This window comes from Hyperoodon ampullatus, assembly GCF_949752795.1.
Source record: "Hyperoodon ampullatus genome assembly, chromosome: X".
Lineage (NCBI taxonomy): Eukaryota > Metazoa > Chordata > Mammalia > Artiodactyla > Ziphiidae > Hyperoodon > Hyperoodon ampullatus.
Genome location: NC_136913.1, coordinates 106,570,903 through 106,590,162, shown reverse-complemented (window position 1 = coordinate 106,590,162; position 19,260 = coordinate 106,570,903). Strand labels below are relative to the sequence as shown.

At 36.9% G+C, this 19,260-nt stretch overlaps 1 protein-coding gene across 1 annotated transcript in view; it reads left to right on the top strand.

Annotated features, from left to right (window-relative positions):
* THOC2 (THO complex subunit 2) overlaps nt 1-17,313 on the top strand; it is a gene marked incomplete at its 5' end in the record, with an annotated part of 111,685 nt that extends 94,372 nt beyond the window's left edge. Inside the window, 7 exons of the mRNA XM_079727044.1 lie at nt 1,085-1,120; nt 8,556-8,693; nt 9,040-9,112; nt 9,195-9,352; nt 11,266-11,342; nt 11,810-11,855; nt 17,071-17,313. Coding sequence (XP_079583170.1) covers nt 1,085-1,120; nt 8,556-8,693; nt 9,040-9,112; nt 9,195-9,352; nt 11,266-11,342; nt 11,810-11,837 — 510 coding nt within the window. The 3' untranslated portion in view covers nt 11,838-11,855; nt 17,071-17,313. The remainder of the gene's footprint in view (nt 1-1,084; nt 1,121-8,555; nt 8,694-9,039; nt 9,113-9,194; nt 9,353-11,265; nt 11,343-11,809; nt 11,856-17,070) is intronic.
* Nucleotides 17,314-19,260: the final 1,947 nt, after the last annotated feature.

Sequence of the window (19,260 nt, the reverse complement as noted above, 5' to 3'; positions counted from 1 at the left end):
AGCTTCTTGATGAGCATCATACCGATGTGTGCCTTCTAAGAAGGAGTCTTGAAAGGAGTTCCATTTTAAAGTCTCCTTGGTGATCAGTTCTCCTGTAGTTGTGTATATTCAGTGAGCATGCAGCTTCTGTTGTATCTTCCCTTGGAGGTTTGTTTATACCCATTGGGTTCCCAACAAGTTGAACCTTGCGTTACGATAAAAGCAGATGTGGCATCCAATCCTACCACCCAGCAAAGACAAACCCCAGGCATTCAACTGCAGCACAAAATCGTGGGTGTAGCCTTCTTGAAGACTCAGGGTAGCCATTCCTTGCTCCATATTTAATTTTAATTCTAAACTCATGTAATTTCATGGAATCTTTGAATTTGCAGTACGTTGAACTTTTAAACCTGTAAGTTAACTAATTCTTCATCAAGAGCACTGTGGTTGAATACCGTAATTGATTTCATTTTCTTTCTTTTTTTAAGTGCTTTTTTTTTTTTTTTTTTTTTGTACGAGGTATGAGATTCATCGTTAGAGGCACTTTGCCAAAAAAAAGTGATTACTCTTTTATAAATACATTTTGTTTTCTTGTTAATGTAATGCCACTGAGTTTTCTGGCTAGGATAAAATGTGTATATATTTATGGTGGAGTCACAAGTAAAGGAAAATTTGAAACCTCCCTATCAAAGAAAAACTATGAAGATATAAGGCAATATTGTTCTTCCACAGTGATCTCCACTATTTTAAACTTTTTGTGGAGAACAAATGTTTTGCTTTCTTAAGCCTCTTACCATTATCTGTAGTTTAAATACAGTGTTATGAAAAATGTGGCATTGACATTTATTTTAAAATTCTGAGCAGAGAAAGATTTTTGTTTGTTACAACGAGTACATATAATTTAGTTTTTTTTAAACATTACAATTCCATTACATAGTTTTGCTTTTGTTTTTTACTGTTGATATTCATATAACAATGACATCACGAGATTTATCCTCACAAGAAGTAGCTGGTTTGTTTCCAGGTTACAGCCATACTTCCCAAAATTGCTCTGGGTTCTGAGAACTATGCCAGCTCACCTGTCATCTCCATTCATTTTCTACAGGACAGTCTCATCGAACTCAAGGAATCTTCAGCAAAGGTTTGAGTCTTTTAAAATCATCATGCCTAAGTAAAACAAAGAAAAATTCTTTACTTCATTTATTTAGTAGGTACCCTCACCCTAGTAAATTCAGTAAGCTAGTGGAATAACTTTTAAAAACACCTATCACAAACTGAAACAATGGATGACAATGGTCCCTTTTAATGAAATTGTTATAAAATGTGTGTAATGTGGCAGCCCTTCTATAATCTCTCCTTGCTGTTATGCATTATCCTTTTATGCTTCAAAATCTGAAAGTAAGTTTAAGATTTGAGGAAGGAGTTGTTGGTTTCTTTTGAGGAGTAGGCTTATTTAATTTCTCAAAACAAATCTGTCAGGCTGTTTTCTAACTTTTTTAGATAACCCAAAAGGCCAAAAAATATATCTGATGCATTCACATAACTGTTCTAAAAACTGAGCCCATCTTAACCCATAAAAATCTTTATATCGCCTCTGCTGAGCTACCTTTTTGGTAGTTGTAGCATATTATCAAGAAATATGGTTAATGTAAACTAATCATTCTCCTGGAGGGGAATACTCAACTTGATGGTTGTGTTTACATGTCAGTATTAATTCTTGCTTATTACTCTACTTTCTTGAGTATTCTGCTACTAAAAATAGTGTGCAGTTTGTGTATCTTATTACAGAGTTCATTCATTTCATGGTTATAGTTGAATTGTCCAATGTTCATGTTATTTTGTCTTTATTATTATAAAATTTGTACCCTGTTTCACTTTGATTTTCTACTTTGCCTCCGCTTATATCTGCTAAGTATGATTCCTTACTGTTGGACCAGTAAAAAATGATATTTTAAAATAAACCCAGTTGACAGTACTAACTGCTTTTAGAACTATTAGCTTTATAATGAAATGTCTGTGGCTATTCGGCAAGTAAGCACTAATTTTTACCAGTTTAGATTAGCTAATGTGCCTGTGTCCTAAAATTGTAGCATTGTTTTGAGAATATACTGTATTAATCAAAAGAGAATCAGTTGTACTGTGAATGCTTCCTTTTAAAGTTATTTGCTAAATTGAATATGTATTCCAGTATAGTAGGTTTTCATAACCAGAGTGGGATTGTGTATGTATGTCAGTCTTAACCATCAGTGGCTTGTGTGGACTACTTTAAATTCATGGATTAATCTGTTACCTTGTGAATATTTATTTCCTGAAACATATTTTGAAGCAGTTGAAAACCTGCTGTTATAGTTAACTGGATTTTCTAAGCAATGATGAAGATTATGGTTCCTTACATTTGTGAAAGCCTTTTGAAAATAAAACATATGAGATAAACATATGTTATCTCATTTCATACTCATCACAGTGCTGTGAGATAGGTAGGGCAGGTGGCAGTGTCTTTTTTAACAAATAAGAGAATAAAGTTCTTGATCTTTTCCCAGTGGCATATAACTTGTTGGTACCAAAACTTGGACTAAAATTAAGGTTCCTCAAGTGTTCTTACCACAATGAAAATAAAAATTTCCAAAAAAAATATGGTTCCTTGATTCTTAGGACCCATTTCAATAGTAGTTGAAAGGGTTCTTCTTTCGTGTGTTTGTCTTATTTTTTAAATTATAATGATCCCCCCGCCCTGCTTTAAAAAAAGATGGTGATTTTGTAGGCATTTAAAATTCAATAGATTTATTCCACACTCAACCAGAAAATTTTGAAAATGGCATATGAATACCCTTGTAAAAATTGCAGCTCATACCACTTTTCAGATCCTTAGTGCTTAGTATGATACCTGGCAATATGATTAGGTATTCAGTAAATATTTGAAATGAACTCTTATGCCTTTGGACTTGGTAAAGCATCCAAAGTTTACTGGTCTGCATAGTAGTTGATGTTGATTTTTTTTTTGTGTGTAAGAAAGTTTAATAGCATATGAATGTCTTAGAAAAAAAATTTCACTGGACTTTGAGTGCTCTCTAAAATTAATGATCTATAATTTAAACTTTCTGTGGTAGCTTTTACTTTTTAGAGGATTTGAAAGGTATGTGTCTATTTTTTCAGGTTACTTTGTCATCGTACATATAAAAATGTTTCCCTGCTCTAGTTTGACCTTTTAAGTTATACTTTGCCCCTAGGATCCTCTTTTTTACTAAACTAGTCACTATTTTCACTTTGTAATACACATGGACTTGGCTTTTCAAGTGGGATTCTAGTTTAGTATCCAAATCTTTTCTGTCAGTTCACCTTGCTCCTTTTTTTTTTTCTTTGTGGTATGCGGGCCTCTCACTGTTGTGGCCTTTCCCGTTGCGGAGCACAGGCTCCGGACGCACAGGCCCAGCGGCCATGGCTCATGAGCCCAGCCGCTCCGCGGCATGTGGGATCCTCCCAGACCGGGGCACGAACCCGTGTCCCCTGCATCGGCAGGCGGACTCTCAACCACTACGCCACCAGGGAAGCCCAAAAGCATGCTCCTTTAAACCAAGCTTCTCTGTAATTTCTGAGGGCAGCAATAACCACCTCAAAATAAAATTCAGCTTTTAATTCTGTTCATCATCTTAAAACAAGGATTTACAACCAACCAAACCTGAACCTACATGTGAGGCCATCTTTATACATTGCAGCCTTAAAAAGGTCAGTGTGGCAGTGGTCTCTTAAACAGATTTTGAAGATCAGTCAAATTGTTTTTTTGGATCTAATGATCTCAATGTCAAGGATAAAAGCCAATAAAAAACAGGATCCAGTAGTATCAGGAATAAAAACAAATTTAAAAAACCCCAAATCCAACAACACTACATGCAGATCAGTTTAACAAATCATTAATTTTATTCATCAAACGTGTATTGAGTACTCACTATGTGTACAAGACACTAGGAAGTGTGTAAAAGTAGAAAAGGCACATTAGCTCCCCTACCATCCTGTAAACTATGTTATGGACAAAAATAAATGACATGAAATTAATTGGGAATTCCTGCCACAAAAAAAGGTTAATATAAAATAAGAGTTCACTGGACAGTGATTTGTGGAGTTGAGGGAATGTTGAAGTGCTGATGGCTTTCGAGCTGTCTTTGAAGGCAAAGTAGGAGTTTAAGAGATTAAGATAAAAATGAGCAACCATTCTGGTGAAGAGAACTGCTGGGAAGCACAGGGTGTTAGGGAGCAGCGGTAGCCGCAGCCTAGAGTACATTGGGTCACTCCATAGTAGGGCAGAATTGTGCAAGGATTGTGAAGAGCTTGGAATACCCAAGCTAAGGAATATGCATTTTATTCCGTACGCAACGAGAGACTGTATGTTTTTGTGGAAAAGAGTATTGTGATCAGAACTATTCTTAGAAGGGTAGAAAGAAGGAATAGAATTGGTACATTTCTAAACTAAGAATTTCTAGGATTCCCAATTCCCTGCAATACAGAATTCAAGTTAGGTACACTTAAAAACTTCATTCTTGTGGAGGGGTGTGTGTGTGTGTGTGTGTGTGTGCACGTGCTTATTTGTAATCACAAACAAAAATTTTTTTTTTTTTTTTTTTTTTTTGCGGTACGCGGGCCTCTCACTGTTGCGGCCTCTCCCGTTGTGGAGCACAGGCTCTGGACGTGCAGGCTCAGTGGCCATGGCTTACGGGCCTAGCCGCTCCGCGGCATGTGGGATCTTCCCGGACCGGGGCACAAACCCGTGTCCCCTGTATCGGCAGGCGGACTCTCAACCACTGCGCCACCAGGGAAGCCCAAAAGCATGCTCCTTTGAACCAAGCTTCTCTGTAATTTCTGAGGGCGGCAATAACCACCTCAAAATAAAATTCAGCTTTTAATTCTGTTCATCATCTTAAAACAAGGATTTACAACCAACCAAACCTGAACCAACATGTGAGGCCATCTTTATACATTGTAGCCTTAAAAAGGTCATTGTGGCAGTGGTCTCTTAAACAGATTTTGAAGATCAGTCAAATTGTTTTTTTGGATCTAATGATCTCAATGTCAAGGATAAAAGCCAATAAAAAACAGGATCCAGTAGTATCAGGAATAAAAACAAATTTAAAAAACCCCAAATCCAACAACGCTACATGCAGATCAGCTTAACAAATCATTAATTTTATTCATCAAACGTGTATTGAGTACTCACTATGTGTACAAGACACTAGGAAGTGTGTAAAAGTAGAAAAGGCACATTAGCTCCCCCTACCATCCTGTAAACTATGTTATGGACAAAAATAAATGACATGAAATTAATTGGGAATTCCTGCCACAAAAAAAGGTTAATATAAAATAAGAGTTCACTGGACAGTGATTTGTGGAGTTGAGGGAATGTTGAAGTGCTGATGGCTTTCGAGCTGTCTTTGAAGGCAAAGTAGGAGTTTAAGAGATTAAGATAAAAATGAGCAACCATTCTGGTGAAGAGAACTGCTGGGAAGCACAGGGTGTTAGGGAGCAGCGGTAGCCGCAGCCTGGAGTACATTGGGTCACTCCATAGTAGGGCAGAATTGTGCAAGGGTTGTGAAGAGCTTGGAATACCCAAGCTAAGGAATATGCATTTTATTCCGTACGCAATGAGAGACTGTATGTTTTTGTGGAAAAGAGTATTGTGATCAGAACTATTCTTAGAAGGGTAGAAAGAAGGAATAGAATTGGTACATTTCTAAACTAAGAATTTCTAGGATTCCCAGTTCCCTGCAATACAGAATTCAAGTTAGGTACACTTAAAAACTTCATTCTTGTGGAGGGGGGTGTGTGTGTGTGTGTGCACGTGCTTATTTGTAACAAAAATTTTTTTTTTTTTTTTTTTTTTTTGCGGTACGCGGGCCTCTCACTGTTGCGGCCTCTCCCGTTGTGGAGCACAGGCTCTGGACGTGCAGGCTCAGTGGCCATGGCTTACGGGCCTAGCCGCTCCGCGGCATGTGGGATCTTCCCGGACCGGGGCACAAACCCGTGTCCCCTGTATCGGCAGGCGGACTCTCAACCACTGCGCCACCAGGGAAGCCCAAAAGCATGCTCCTTTGAACCAAGCTTCTCTGTAATTTCTGAGGGCGGCAATAACCACCTCAAAATAAAATTCAGCTTTTAATTCTGTTCATCATCTTAAAACAAGGATTTACAACCAACCAAACCTGAACCAACATGTGAGGCCATCTTTATACATTGTAGCCTTAAAAAGGTCATTGTGGCAGTGGTCTCTTAAACAGATTTTGAAGATCAGTCAAATTGTTTTTTTGGATCTAATGATCTCAATGTCAAGGATAAAAGCCAATAAAAAACAGGATCCAGTAATATCAGGAATAAAAACAAATTTAAAAAACCCCAAATCCAACAACGCTACATGCAGATCAGTTTAACAAATCATTAATTTTATTCATCAAACGTGTATTGAGTACTCACTATGTGTACAAGACACTAGGAAGTGTGTAAAAGTAGAAAAGGCACATTAGCTCCCCCTACCATCCTGTAAACTATGTTATGGACAAAAATAAATGACATGAAATTAATTGGGAATTCCTGCCACAAAAAAGGTTAATATAAAATAAGAGTTCACTGGACAGTGATTTGTGGAGTTGAGGGAATGTTGAAGTGCTGATGGCTTTCGAGCTGTCTTTGAAGGCAAAGTAGGAGTTTAAGAGATTAAGATAAAAATGAGCAACCATTCTGGTGAAGAGAACTGCTGGGAAGCACAGGGTGTTAGGGAGCAGCGGTAGCCGCAGCCTAGAGTACATTGGGTCACTCCATAGTAGGGCAGAATTGTGCAAGGGTTGTGAAGAGCTTGGAATACCCAAGCTAAGGAATATGCATTTTATTCCGTACGCAATGAGAGACTGTATGTTTTTGTGGAAAAGAGTATTGTGATCAGAACTATTCTTAGAAGGGTAGAAAGAAGGAATAGAATTGGTACATTTCTAAACTAAGAATTTCTAGGATTCCCAATTCCCTGCAATACAGAATTCAAGTTAGGTACACTTAAAAACTTCATTCTTGTGGAGGGGTGTGTGTGTGTGTGTATGTGTGTGCACGTGCTTATTTGTAATCACAAACAAAAAAGTTTTTTTACTGGAAGAATTAAACAACACTTCCCTAAGATAAGTCTTCTTTGAGTATTGTAATAACATATTACTTTCTTTGTCTTGTCAGTTTCATAAATAGTATTGACTTAAGATGTGAATAAACCTCACAATTAGAAAATATTAAAGTGTCATTTAGGGCATATACCCAGCAAGAGTACCTTTTGGACAAGCACTTTATGATTGTTTTTCATTCTCTTGCTCTTTGTTATTAATAAACATTTTGTCTATTTCAGTTGATCATCAACTTTTAAACACTGAAATTTTAAAGAATCTACTTACGCATTGCTATGGCAGTATTTCTGAGCAAACTGAATTGAAAATATTTGTTGGTGTTAAAAAAAACAAGTGTTAATTTAATTCTCAAACTGATGGCTGTCTTTTTTCATGTATTCCTTTGAATACCGAAGGATTTCTTTGTGTAAAAATATTTGACTTTTGACTCACTGTTCTTTTCATTCCCAAGTTATATCTAGAATTGTGTAGTTATGTAATGAGTTATATTCAGTATTCTGCTGCCTAACATTTTTAATGTCTTAAGTTAAACGTAAGCTTGTAGCACAGTTATAAATGCCGTAAGGTTAGGTGTCTGATTATTTCCTTAATATTTTGTTTTAGAGTGGATTTCCATATTTACAACTTGCATAAGTAAGGTTACCTCTTAATTATTTAGAATTAGCATATCCTTGATCTTTGGCTGTTTTATTGTCTATGGGCCTTTCATTGGAGAAAGAATAGGCAAAAGAGAATATTGATTTATCATTTTTCAGTCTGAGTTGTTTTATCAACCTCAACTGACAGTATGGCTTTCTGAGCTATTTAGAACCAGTAAGACAAATTTTACAATCAGTTGTGATTATTTGACAGAAATTGGAGCGCTTTCAGAAGTAGAGAATATGCAGCCTTTACTATAACAGTAATTTAGGATAATCTATGCATGGTATACACTGAGGCAGAAAAGACTTATTAGTAAAGGCTAGGTTTTATTTTATACTTTTGCTCACTGTCATCGATTGCTTATCAGCGGATGGTAAAACTATTTTAAATTTCCATGATTGTGTAGAGGTTTGTATTTTTTTGTTTGTTTGCAGTAGAGAAAGTCCAGTCACTATTTTTCACATATGGACTCTTGTTATAATGGTGGTTATGGGTCTTCACAATAGAGCTATATAAGGAACTGTAGCTTGTGAATTTACTAATAAAAATCTCAGTTGAGGCAGGAATGAACTGGTTGAGTTAAAGAAATGATATTTTTATAAGGTCAGGAATTGAATTCTTTGCGTAATTTGTACCATGCTCTTTTATTTTACCTCTTATAATCCAGACAGCTGACCAGTTTTGACTTTGGGTCTACTACCAAATGTCTTTCATTAAATAAACAATCAAGCAAATGATGCCAATACTGGAAAACTAATAATCTTTAGTAATATTGCCTTAATTTAACAGCTCTACATTAATCATACTCCTCCACCACTGTCCAAGAGTAAGGAGAGAGAAATGGACAAGAAAGATATGGACAAGTCGAGGGAAAGATCCAGAGAAAGAGAAAAAAAAGATGAAAAGGACAGGAAAGAGCGGAAAAGGGTTTGTAATTTTTTAAAAACTAGTTTGGAAAGCTCATTATCATGTACGGTAGTGTGTTTGTTGCCTTTTTTAAAGTACTAGTTTGTTGCATGACAGTCTATTATTTAGTGTTTTAACTGGTATTTTCACCGTAAAGTGTGTTTGAATCTTCTACAGTAATAAGGATCTTCAGCCTAATAATCTCTACCAGCTCTGCTTGTCTTTCATGTCATTTTACCAAGTATGTGAAAGCACCGCAGATATTCTCCAATGCTAGTTACTAGCTGTTTTCTTCTTGTATAAAAGTAATACTTTAAAACAAAAACAAAAACTCTTGATCAATGTAGTTCACAATTCTTGGTTCTAGGATCACTCAAACAATGACCGAGAAGTGCCACCGGACTTATTAACCAAGAGGCGGAAAGAGGAAAATGGAACAAGTAGGTAGACTTATTAATACTTCCCAAGCAGTCATCAAACTGAATTGGAAAAGGCTTTCATGATTCTCTTTTATAATTTTAGTGGGGGTTTCAAAACACAAAAGTGAGAGTCCGTGTGAGTCTCCTTATCCAAATGAGAAAGACAAGGAAAAAAATAAGTCAAAATCGTCAGGCAAAGAAAAAGGCGGTGACTCATTTAAATCTGAAAAAATGGATAAAATCTCCTCTGGTGGCAAAAAGGTAAATTACAAGAACAAAAAGAACAATATACTTTTTCTTAGAAAATCACCCATTAGAAAATTTAGCAAATACTGAGGTTTTTTTGTAGTCAAGTAGTCTTTTGTTAATTATTTGGGGGCAGGAAGAGGAGGCTTTGGGGGAGGGCAGGTTATCTTGGAGAACTTGAGCCAGTTCAGTCCCAAATTACTGGGAGGGTGGAATTAGTTTACCTCTGAAATTCCTTTCCTCTCCATTCCACTCCCAGCTACTTCTTTTCATTGAGTTTCAGCCTTTCAGCCTTTCTTTTCGTGTTTTCTTTTTTCTGTGACAACAGTTCTTTTAGTTTCCCTTCATTCATGAGGTTAAAATATGGTCGCATGTATTCTCCCTGATCATCACACCGTTATAGTCTTTATTAATTCTGATTTTTAAACACATTTTTATAATATTTTCTCCTAATAAACTTATGTGTTCACAACTTATATTTGATTTTAAAATTAAGTATAGTGTGCATTCTCTTAGATACTAATGGATGATACTCAGAATACATCTGATGCATCTGCCATAAAGTAAGCAAGCCATTACTAAAGTGTAAAGTGTTTACAAAGCATCATTATATATATTCAACATATATGCCATATATTCATAGTTCTTAAAAGCAGTTTTGGAAAATTATAAGGTGATAGTTTTAAAAGGGAGGCTGCTCCTTTTAAATAAGTATTTTTTAAATTGAGGTAAAATTCACATAAAATTAACCATTTTAAAATGTACCATTCAGTGGCATTTAGTATATTTGCAGTGTTTGCACTCATCATCTATGTCTAGTTCGAGAACATTTTCATCACCCCAAAGGGAAACCACATACTCATTAAGTAGTCATTCTCCATCACCCCTTACCGCCCCCCGCCCCCGGCAACTACGAATCTGCTTTCTGTCTCTATGGACTTATCAAAAACCTTGGCTATTTCATATAAGTGGAACTGTATTATAATGTGGTCTTTTGTGTCTGACTTCTTTCACTTAGCATAATGTTTTTGAGATTCTTCATGGTGTTACATGTATCAGTACTTCATTTCTTTTCATGGCTAAGTAATATTCCATTTTACGAATATACCACACTTGTTCATCCATTCGTCACTTGATGGACTTTTGTCTTGTTTTCCACCTTTTGGCTATTGTGAATTGTGCTGCTATGAACATTGGTGTGCTGCTGTGAAGTATTTGTTTGAATACCTGTTTTCAATGATCTTGTGTATATACCCAGGAGTGGAATATCTGGGTTATATGGTAATGCTATGTTTAGCTTTTTGAGGAACCACCAAACTGTTTTCCACAGTGGCTGCACGGTTTACATTTCTACCAGCAATGTATGAGGGTGCCAATTTCCCTACATCCTTGCCAACACTTGTTATTTTCTGTTTCTGTTTTGTTTTATTTTTATTTATTTAGTTTTTATTGTAGCCATCCTAGTGGGTGTAAAGTAGTATCTCATTGTTGTTTTGATTTTGTATTTTCTTAATGACTAATGATGTCGAGCATCTTTTCATGTACTTGTTGGCCATTTGTATATCTTCTTTGGAGAAATCTATTCAGATGCTTTGGCCATTTTTTAATTGGATTGTTTGTCTTTTTGTTGCTCAGTTGTAAGAACTCTTTACGTAGTCTTGATATTAGACACTTATGAGATATATGATATGCAAATATTTTCTCCTGTTCTGTAGGTTGTGTTTTCACTTTCTTGATAGTGTTCTTTGATGCATGAAAGTTTTTACTTTTGATGAAGTCCAGTTTTTTTCTTTTGTTGCTTGTGCTTTTGGTGTCATATTAAATAAGTTTGAAGAAAAATTTATGACTGGTGAGTGATGAAAAGAGATTTTGAGCTGATTTTTATATTTGGTTTTCCCTTCCCCAACTAATTCCACCATTCGTTATAGGAGTCCAGGCATGATAAAGAAAAGATAGAAAAGAAAGAGAAACGGGACAGTTCAGGAGGAAAGGAAGAGAAGAAACAATATCCTTTTCATCTTATTGATGTTTTTAATCAGTATAATGGAAAGCTTTGATACTGGTCTTATTTAGAATTGTACCCTTGTAGTATGTGGTCTAAATGCTCAAGGACTTATTACCTTTTAAATGGTCTCTCCAGTTAACCCTCTCAGATGTACAAAACGTGGAAATGGGAGACTTGATTGTTTTTTAAGCTTCTGTGGTGACTGAGATTGTTTTATGCCACCAAGGGATTTAAAGTCCCTCTGGCTCTACCACCGAGAGGAAGAAAGGGAACAGAGAGTCCCTTGGGCTGGGGGCATGGGAAGTAGCAGGGCAAGATGATGTGGCAGATGAGAAGAGCTGGTAGAGTTTGAGGCTACCAGGCTGGTAAGAGCCAATTAGGCCTGCAAGCTGAGGGATTATACTAAAAGATGAGACAGCATTCTTTTTTTCCCCCCAAAAGTTGTTTTCCCTTAATTTGTCATCTACTCATAAGTCCTCGGACAAGCACAGATAATGAAGACTTTCAATCAAGGTGAGTGTTCTCTCACCTCTTTTCATTTAAAGATAGAAATATAAAATGAGGTCTGATAATGTTGAAGAAACTAGATCCATTTTGCAAGATACAACTAGAGTTTTTCACCTAAATATAATGGTCAGGTCTTTGGGTAAAGATGCGAGACAAGATTCCCAGTTATTTTTAAGCTGTTTTCATTTTAAGCTTGCTGTTAGCTATGCCTTTTTTTTTTTTTAAAGCACCAAGATGTGTTTAAAAACATCTGGCTTTCTCTTCACCACTCATTCCCATCTTCTCTGGCTAGTTACTTTTTTAAAGTACCTTGTAGGTGGTGGTGGTATCTGCATTTTACAGGTGAAGAAACTGAGACTCTAAGAGGTTAAGTTGAAGAGGGTGACAGAGATATTAGCTGACACAGCCAATATGCAAACATAGGTCTTCTTGCCCTTCAGTGTTCTCTGATCTTCTTTTTGCCTTTCATGCAGACACGTTATCCAGAGATTTTTTGTTTTAAGTTTCCTGCCTCTTTCTACCACTGCCCATGTTTTGCAAAGCCAAAAATATGGTCTGTGCTTTTAGTTCTGGAATTTAAAATATGCAACTTTGTTTTCAAAGTAGTTATGCCTTATGTGAGATTTTAAAAGTGTTTTATCCATCTTCAATAAATTGTATGTGGACGGAGTGTTCAGAACCTTAATCTTTTTTGAGTGCTCAGATCATCATTTGAATAGTTATTGTTTGGTGTGATGCCTTAGGATTATTGAGGTGTGTAGGATGATTTGCCCTCTACATTTAGTGGTTCGAGATGGCTGTATTTGAAGTTGTTGATTCTTTTATAGCCAATTTCCTTGTTTCCATATTAGCTGTCACTTTTTAATGATATCAAGTATCCTTGCTTTCTCTACCCTCCTCCTAATATTATTTGCTGCTTCTAATCTTCTATGAAACTGGATAGATAGCCAAGGCTGTTTACAGTTGTTTAAGAGTGAGAAATGTCTGAGAGCCTGTTTTGTATAAAGGTGTGAGCTTTAGAGTATGGATTTTGTCCTATTTATTTTGGCTGCAAAGCAGGGATTTGAGGTTGCCAGGTAGGTAACTTCTTGACAAATAGTGTGCTTTTTCTGTTTTGTTATTTTGTGCTTGTTATATAAGTATTAGAGGAGGGTGGATGAGAGTTATGAGAGAGCATTTAGAATTCAGTAGATTTTTTTAAATTAGAAAGATTATAAAAGAAATATTATTACCTATTCTTAAATTCTAGCCATCGCCCACCCTAACCACTAGCTGTGTTCCCTAGTGAACCATAAACTCTTAATCTTCTTTTTTTATTCTTCACCATAACCTTCGTTTCAGTTTGGCATTTTGCTTTTTACTTCTTGCTTTCACCTTGTCCCCTTATTAAAGAAAACAAAAAAACTCTGCCTCTTATATCTTCATTAGCAGTGGGCCAATCGTTGTCGACAATTTCATTGTGATTTTGTACATCTCTCTTTACTTTCTTCTTGGGTAGACTCTTTGTGAGGCACCGGTTGATTTTTCCTTTTTTTTTGGCTGTTCTGTGGCTGCCTTCTGTTGGATACCTTCTAGGGTTGGTCAGGTCTTTATGTGGTTCTTCCTTTTCATTTAGAGGTCTCATCATTTCTTATTGGCACCATTTACCTTTAGGCTACTTCAAATCTGCTGCTCCCTGCTCCCTTTTTATTTTATATTCTACAGAAAGGAGAACTGCTACACATGTCACATTTCCATGAGTCAGAGATGTCATTAATTTTAAGATTCATTGTTGGTTTCTAGAACTGTTCTTTGAGAAAAGTGGATAGAGAAATGACATTGATTTGTATGTATCACCCTGATTTCAAAAACATTAAAATGATCATGTTAGAGTTAAGAAAATACAATATATAAATGTGACCCAGATTAAATTCCTTCCAGAGTCTTCTTTTCCTGTTTCATAATGTTTCGTTGCAAAATCCTTTTTGCTTGTTCTCTGTATCTCCTGTTACTCGTTATTGCTAATGTCTTCGTCCAAATTCATCTACTCTTTCCTTGATTTAGTCTCTTGAACACTACTAGCTGCTTTGCCTTTAACTGTTTCCCCTAGTTTAATCTTCAAAAATTCCTGTCTATGAAAAATTTCCACTTAGAAGCATTCTTTAGCTTCACAATTGTAAATTGATATGTGTGGTCCTCAATTCACTGAGTTCAGCTAACTTTTGAGAGTCCTTTTGTGAACCAGACACTGCTAAACTGAGACTTGCTTCTAGGTTTTGAGAAGCTCAGTCTTCTTGCAGTTTGATTCTGGATTCTTGGTTCTTGATTTCAAAGAATATTAGCAATTAACTCTATCCTATCCATCTGTATTTGTAGCATGCTGCATTCCTATTCTGATACTCCAGTGAAGCCTAATATATTTTACAGGTCCATCTCTCACCTCTGGTCTCTTACGTGTAACCTAACTCTTATCGTTTAAACCCAAGGTTGCAAATTCTCGGCCCTTAGGCAGAATGTGGCTTATTAGACATACCTTCTTGGCCTTGCACAATATTTAACATTAAAAAAAAGGTTGCCTTTAAAAATCAGAAGAGTTGACAAGATCCAAATTTCATTTTCTTTTGAAGAACTGGAACATCTGGCAACATTGTGTCCTGATTTCTGCATGGCAACAGTCAGCTAGACCTGCCTAGGTGCTTGTTCCCCTTAAATAGAGTGGGTCTTTTTTTGTAGTTTACCTCATTCAGGCCCCACCCAGCTCACTTCCATTTGTTTCCATTTTATACTAGCCCCTGTAAGCAATCGATTTTGTAATTCCTGTTCTGAGCCTTTCTTCTTCAGTCCATACTTGGAAACTGACCCCCTAACGGCTCAAAGTTTGCTTATTTTAGGAATGTGTTACCATGTTGAGGCACAGTCCTAGATGCTGGTAATAATATGTGTTGGAGTAGGAAGTGTTCAATTAAGTTTCCTCCTCAGTAGTTTCCCATTGCTTACACGTGTGTGTCAGCTTGCCTATAGAGTCCTAGTCACTGATTCCTATGTATAAATGAATGTGTTACATATCCCTCTCCTTAGATTGTGGTCTTGTTGAAGGCAGTAACTTCATCTCTTCCTTCTAATCAAACAATCAAGTATTTTTCTTTATTACCTGCTATGTTTCAGATACTCTTAACTTTACATGGAGAGCTGTGTACAGAAGTATTAACTATATATCTCTTTGGACTTGAGGAGAAACATCACTGACATTTTTTGCCCCCAAAAGAAGGTTCAGTGTATTTATAGCATTTGATAGTATACTGTTTAAGAAGTTGCTTTGTGTGCTGCAACATATTTTTTGAGGGCAGGTTTATTATGCTTTCATCTGGGTCTGTATGTAGCAATCATTAAATGTGTAAAAAAAAAGTCTTGTTAGGAGATTGAAATGATAGACCCAAACTATTTTTCTCTTCATTATCATCCTTTAAAGTATCAGTGAGTTCTGTACACTGATATTCATAGGCACCAAACAGTTGGAGAGAACAGGAGGGATTTTCTATTTCCTTTCTTCCACTTAAGGCAGACCAAATTTTCACTCAGGTGCTGTGCTGTTCTTTATCTGGACGTAGGCATGAGCACTTCCAAAAGGCCCCCATGCCACATTTACCCTTGAGTGTGACACATATCCCTCACACACACATTTATCTTGAGAGGCATCCCTGGGTATGCTGAGATTCAGTTCAGTAGGATCCTAGTTTTAACTCTTCCATTTTATCCACTTGGAATACCTCAGGAAGTGTGTTTGCTATGATAAGAATTGCTAGGCAGCAGTTTAAGGGTAAATGAAGGTGTAAAGTGGAATTAGGATGGCTGTCCCTATATCTTTCTCCTGTAACTTCTTTCTTCCTTGTAAATGTCATTGGACTCTTCTAACTGTCAACTTCATCCATGTGTACCTTTGTACTTGGCATGTGCGTGCCTGTGTGTGTATGTGTACACGTACTAGGATTAACCAGGAATAATTTATTAATTCACTGGGCTTGTATTTTATAGTTTCTCTAAACAAATTTTGTTGCCATCTAGAGGGTTCTTTTTTTTTTTTTTTTTTGCGGTATGCGGGCCTCTCACTGTTGTGGCCTCTCCCGTTGCGGAGCACAGGCTCCGGACGCGCAGGCTCAGTGGCCATGGCTCACGGGCCCAGCCGCTCTGCGGCACGTGGGATCTTCCCGGACTGGGGCACGAACCTGTGTCCCCTGCATCAGCAGGCAGACTCTCACCCACTGCGCCACCAGGGAAGCTCCAGAGGGTTCTTTTATGAGGAGTCTATGAACTATTGAAACATTTCTTAGGACCTTTTTGATCATAAAAATAGAAAGTGTGTGTGTGTGTTTATAAAGGAATAGCTCTGATAATAAGGCTGATTTTCTATTTGCCTTTCTTCTCTATTTTGATCACCAGTCTAGCTGCTCTTTCACCCAGACCTAACGTTTCAGACTTTGTTCTTGCTGTCACAGCTGTCAATAAAGTAACATCATTTAAAATCAGCTGCCTCAACTCTGAAAGGGTACTCTTTGAGGGCATTTCATGCATAGTTTTCTGATGCCCTGACAAAGGAGGAGGGCATGGTGGAACAGAGGGAAATGACAACCTTACTAAAAGTTGTCCAGATAATTCCCAATAGGAAGTGATGTTTACAAATGTAATCTTGTCTTAGCATAGTGGAAAGCCACCTTTTGTTGGAATGTATCCTGCACAGATGGTATTACCAATGCAGTTTATAGCACCGAGAGAGTAGAGGTGTCTAGGATGGAGGACAGTCAACTCTGAACTGAGCCTGAAGTAGAAACCCTTTGAAAAACATCAACAGTCCTAGGTGTGAAAAGATAGATTTGAGGGATCTCTTGCATTTAGAACCTGTGCTTTCTTATTACAATGGTTAAAGTTGTACATATTTAAAAAAATAGTTAATAAACAATAAGAAGAATATTCCAGGTAAGGTGGTATAAACTTATTATTAATGAGAAGAAAATATTACTTTGCTGGAAGATAGAGTCCTGAAGTCTGAATTTGGTACTGTTTCATCACTATGTGACTTTCTTCTTGATGGCAGTTCTTTCTGAAGTTCACTGAACTTGGGGTGGTTTTCAAGTTTGTAATCCCAAGACTTCATTATTTTATAAATATGTTCTGGTTAACTGCTGAGAGACTGACATCTAGTATCTTCTTTCCACTTGCTCTTGTGCTTGCTGATTTGTCATTCCAGGGTATGGACAGACCCCTAAGCTGAAGGTCCCCTAGAGGAGGATGCCAAAGCTCCATGCATCACTCTCAGAATGAAATCTCCTATAATTAAGAGCTTCCGGTGCTGTCCATTTAATGGGAATCTGCTTTAAATCAGAAGATGAATACACACCACCATCCTCTTGACGAGACATTCCAAAGTCACTGATTTTCAGAACATTATTTTCACCTCCAGGCAGTTTCTTGCAGCAAGGTTCCTGTGTATACAATGTTTACTCGAGATTTGCCATCCAGAAGCAGCATCTAATAAAAATTTCACTAACTGTTTTAGTTCATCCTTTCTCAGAAAGGAGAAGAAATCGCCTCCTGGAACCAGTTCCTTAATCATGTAGATAGGCTGTATTTGTGTGCGAACTTTGATAAATTTGACAATATTGGGATGAATTATATTGCTTGAGGATTTTGGCTTCTTGTAAAAATTTTAATTTCAGTTCCTGGGAAGGATCATCTTCACATATTTTAACAGCAATAGCAGTTTTATCCTTTAATGTGCCCTTAAATGTGTCATCAGAATTTCCCTTGCCCAGTAATTGTGACATTTTCATGATATGCATTTTTTATTCTAATTATGATCTTGCTGATACCGTGATTCTCTTTATTGGAACATTGACTTTTTTGTATTTAAAAAAATTGAGATGAAATTCTCATAAAATATGCCATTTAAAAGTGGTTTTTAGTATATCCCTGTGTTGTACCCATCACCAGTAATTCCCATCACCCTCAGAAGAGACCCTGCATCTGTTAGCAGCCACCCCCAATTCTCTCCTTCCTGCAGCCTCTGGCAACAACTAATATATTTTCTGTCTCTATGGATTTGCCTGTTTTGGACATTTCATAAAAATGGAATCATGAAATATGTGGCCTTTTGTTATATGTGGCTTCTTTCACTTAGCATTGTGTTTTCAAGGTTCATCCATGTTGTAGCATGTATCAGAACTTGATTTCTTTTTATAACTGAATACTATTCCATTGTATGGATGTGTACCACATTTTGTTTATCCATTCATCAGTGATGAACAGGAACAATGATTTTTAAGTATTAAAACTGTAAGTTCAACATTAATGTATCTATAATTATAATTGGTAATGTCAAGATTATACATGGTGTGAACAGAATACTGTATAGAAACGATATGTAAATTATTTGTCAGCATATCATGCAAGTGTGATTATTTTCTAAGGCCCTTCTAGCTCTGGTTTTATGAATTATGTGAATGTAGTATTTTCATCAATAAAGTGTAATGCGTTAAGCATTAGATTAAAATTTGAATGAGAACAATGTTAGGCAGATATGAACTTATTTGCCACATGTTGTAATGATCATGTTTTGAATTTATTTCAATATGCAGTATTTGAAAAATGTCAATACATAAAGGAAAGGAAATGAGTATAATTAATTCAATATATTTTTAAAGCAATTTTTATAATTTAGCAGACATTGCATCTTAATATAAGTAACTATTAAAATCATGAACTTGTGAAAAATGTGATGTCATTTTTCTCTTTTTTTGTTGATCATGTAAAATTGGTTCCTTTTCACGGTTATGTGTTCTGTTTACTTTTGACAAGCTATTGCTTGTCCCTGTGGAATTCTATTTCATTTTTTCCTCCCTCCCCTCCCCCCACTCCCCCTTTCCCTCTCTCACAGACAAAATGTTCTGTGGTTTTTTTTTTTTTAATTCATCATAATGTGCCTATCTTTAATGGTTTCTAAGAATAGGCAATAAGAGGGCTTCCCTGGTGGCGCAGTGGTTGAGAGTCTGCCTGCCGATGCAGGGGACACGGGTTCGTGCCCCGGTCCGGGAAAACCCCACATGCCGCGGAGCGGCTGGGCCCGTGAGCCATGGCTGCTGAGCTTGCATGTCCGGAGCCTATGCTCTGCAACGGGAGAGGCCACAACAGTGAGAGGCCTGCATACCACAAAACAAACAAACAACAAAAGAATAGGCAATAAGAAATACACAAATATTTCATCCTTATTTAGGGACTTAATTCAAGCCTTTGTTATTGACAGAACTCATTGATTTTCTTAAATCTTCCTTCCTTCCTCCTCCTTCTCTCCTCCCTTCTTCCCTCCCTCCCTCCCTTCCTTCTCCTTTCATCTGTCCCTCCTTCCCCCTTCCATCCATCCCCTCTCCTTCCTCCCTGCACC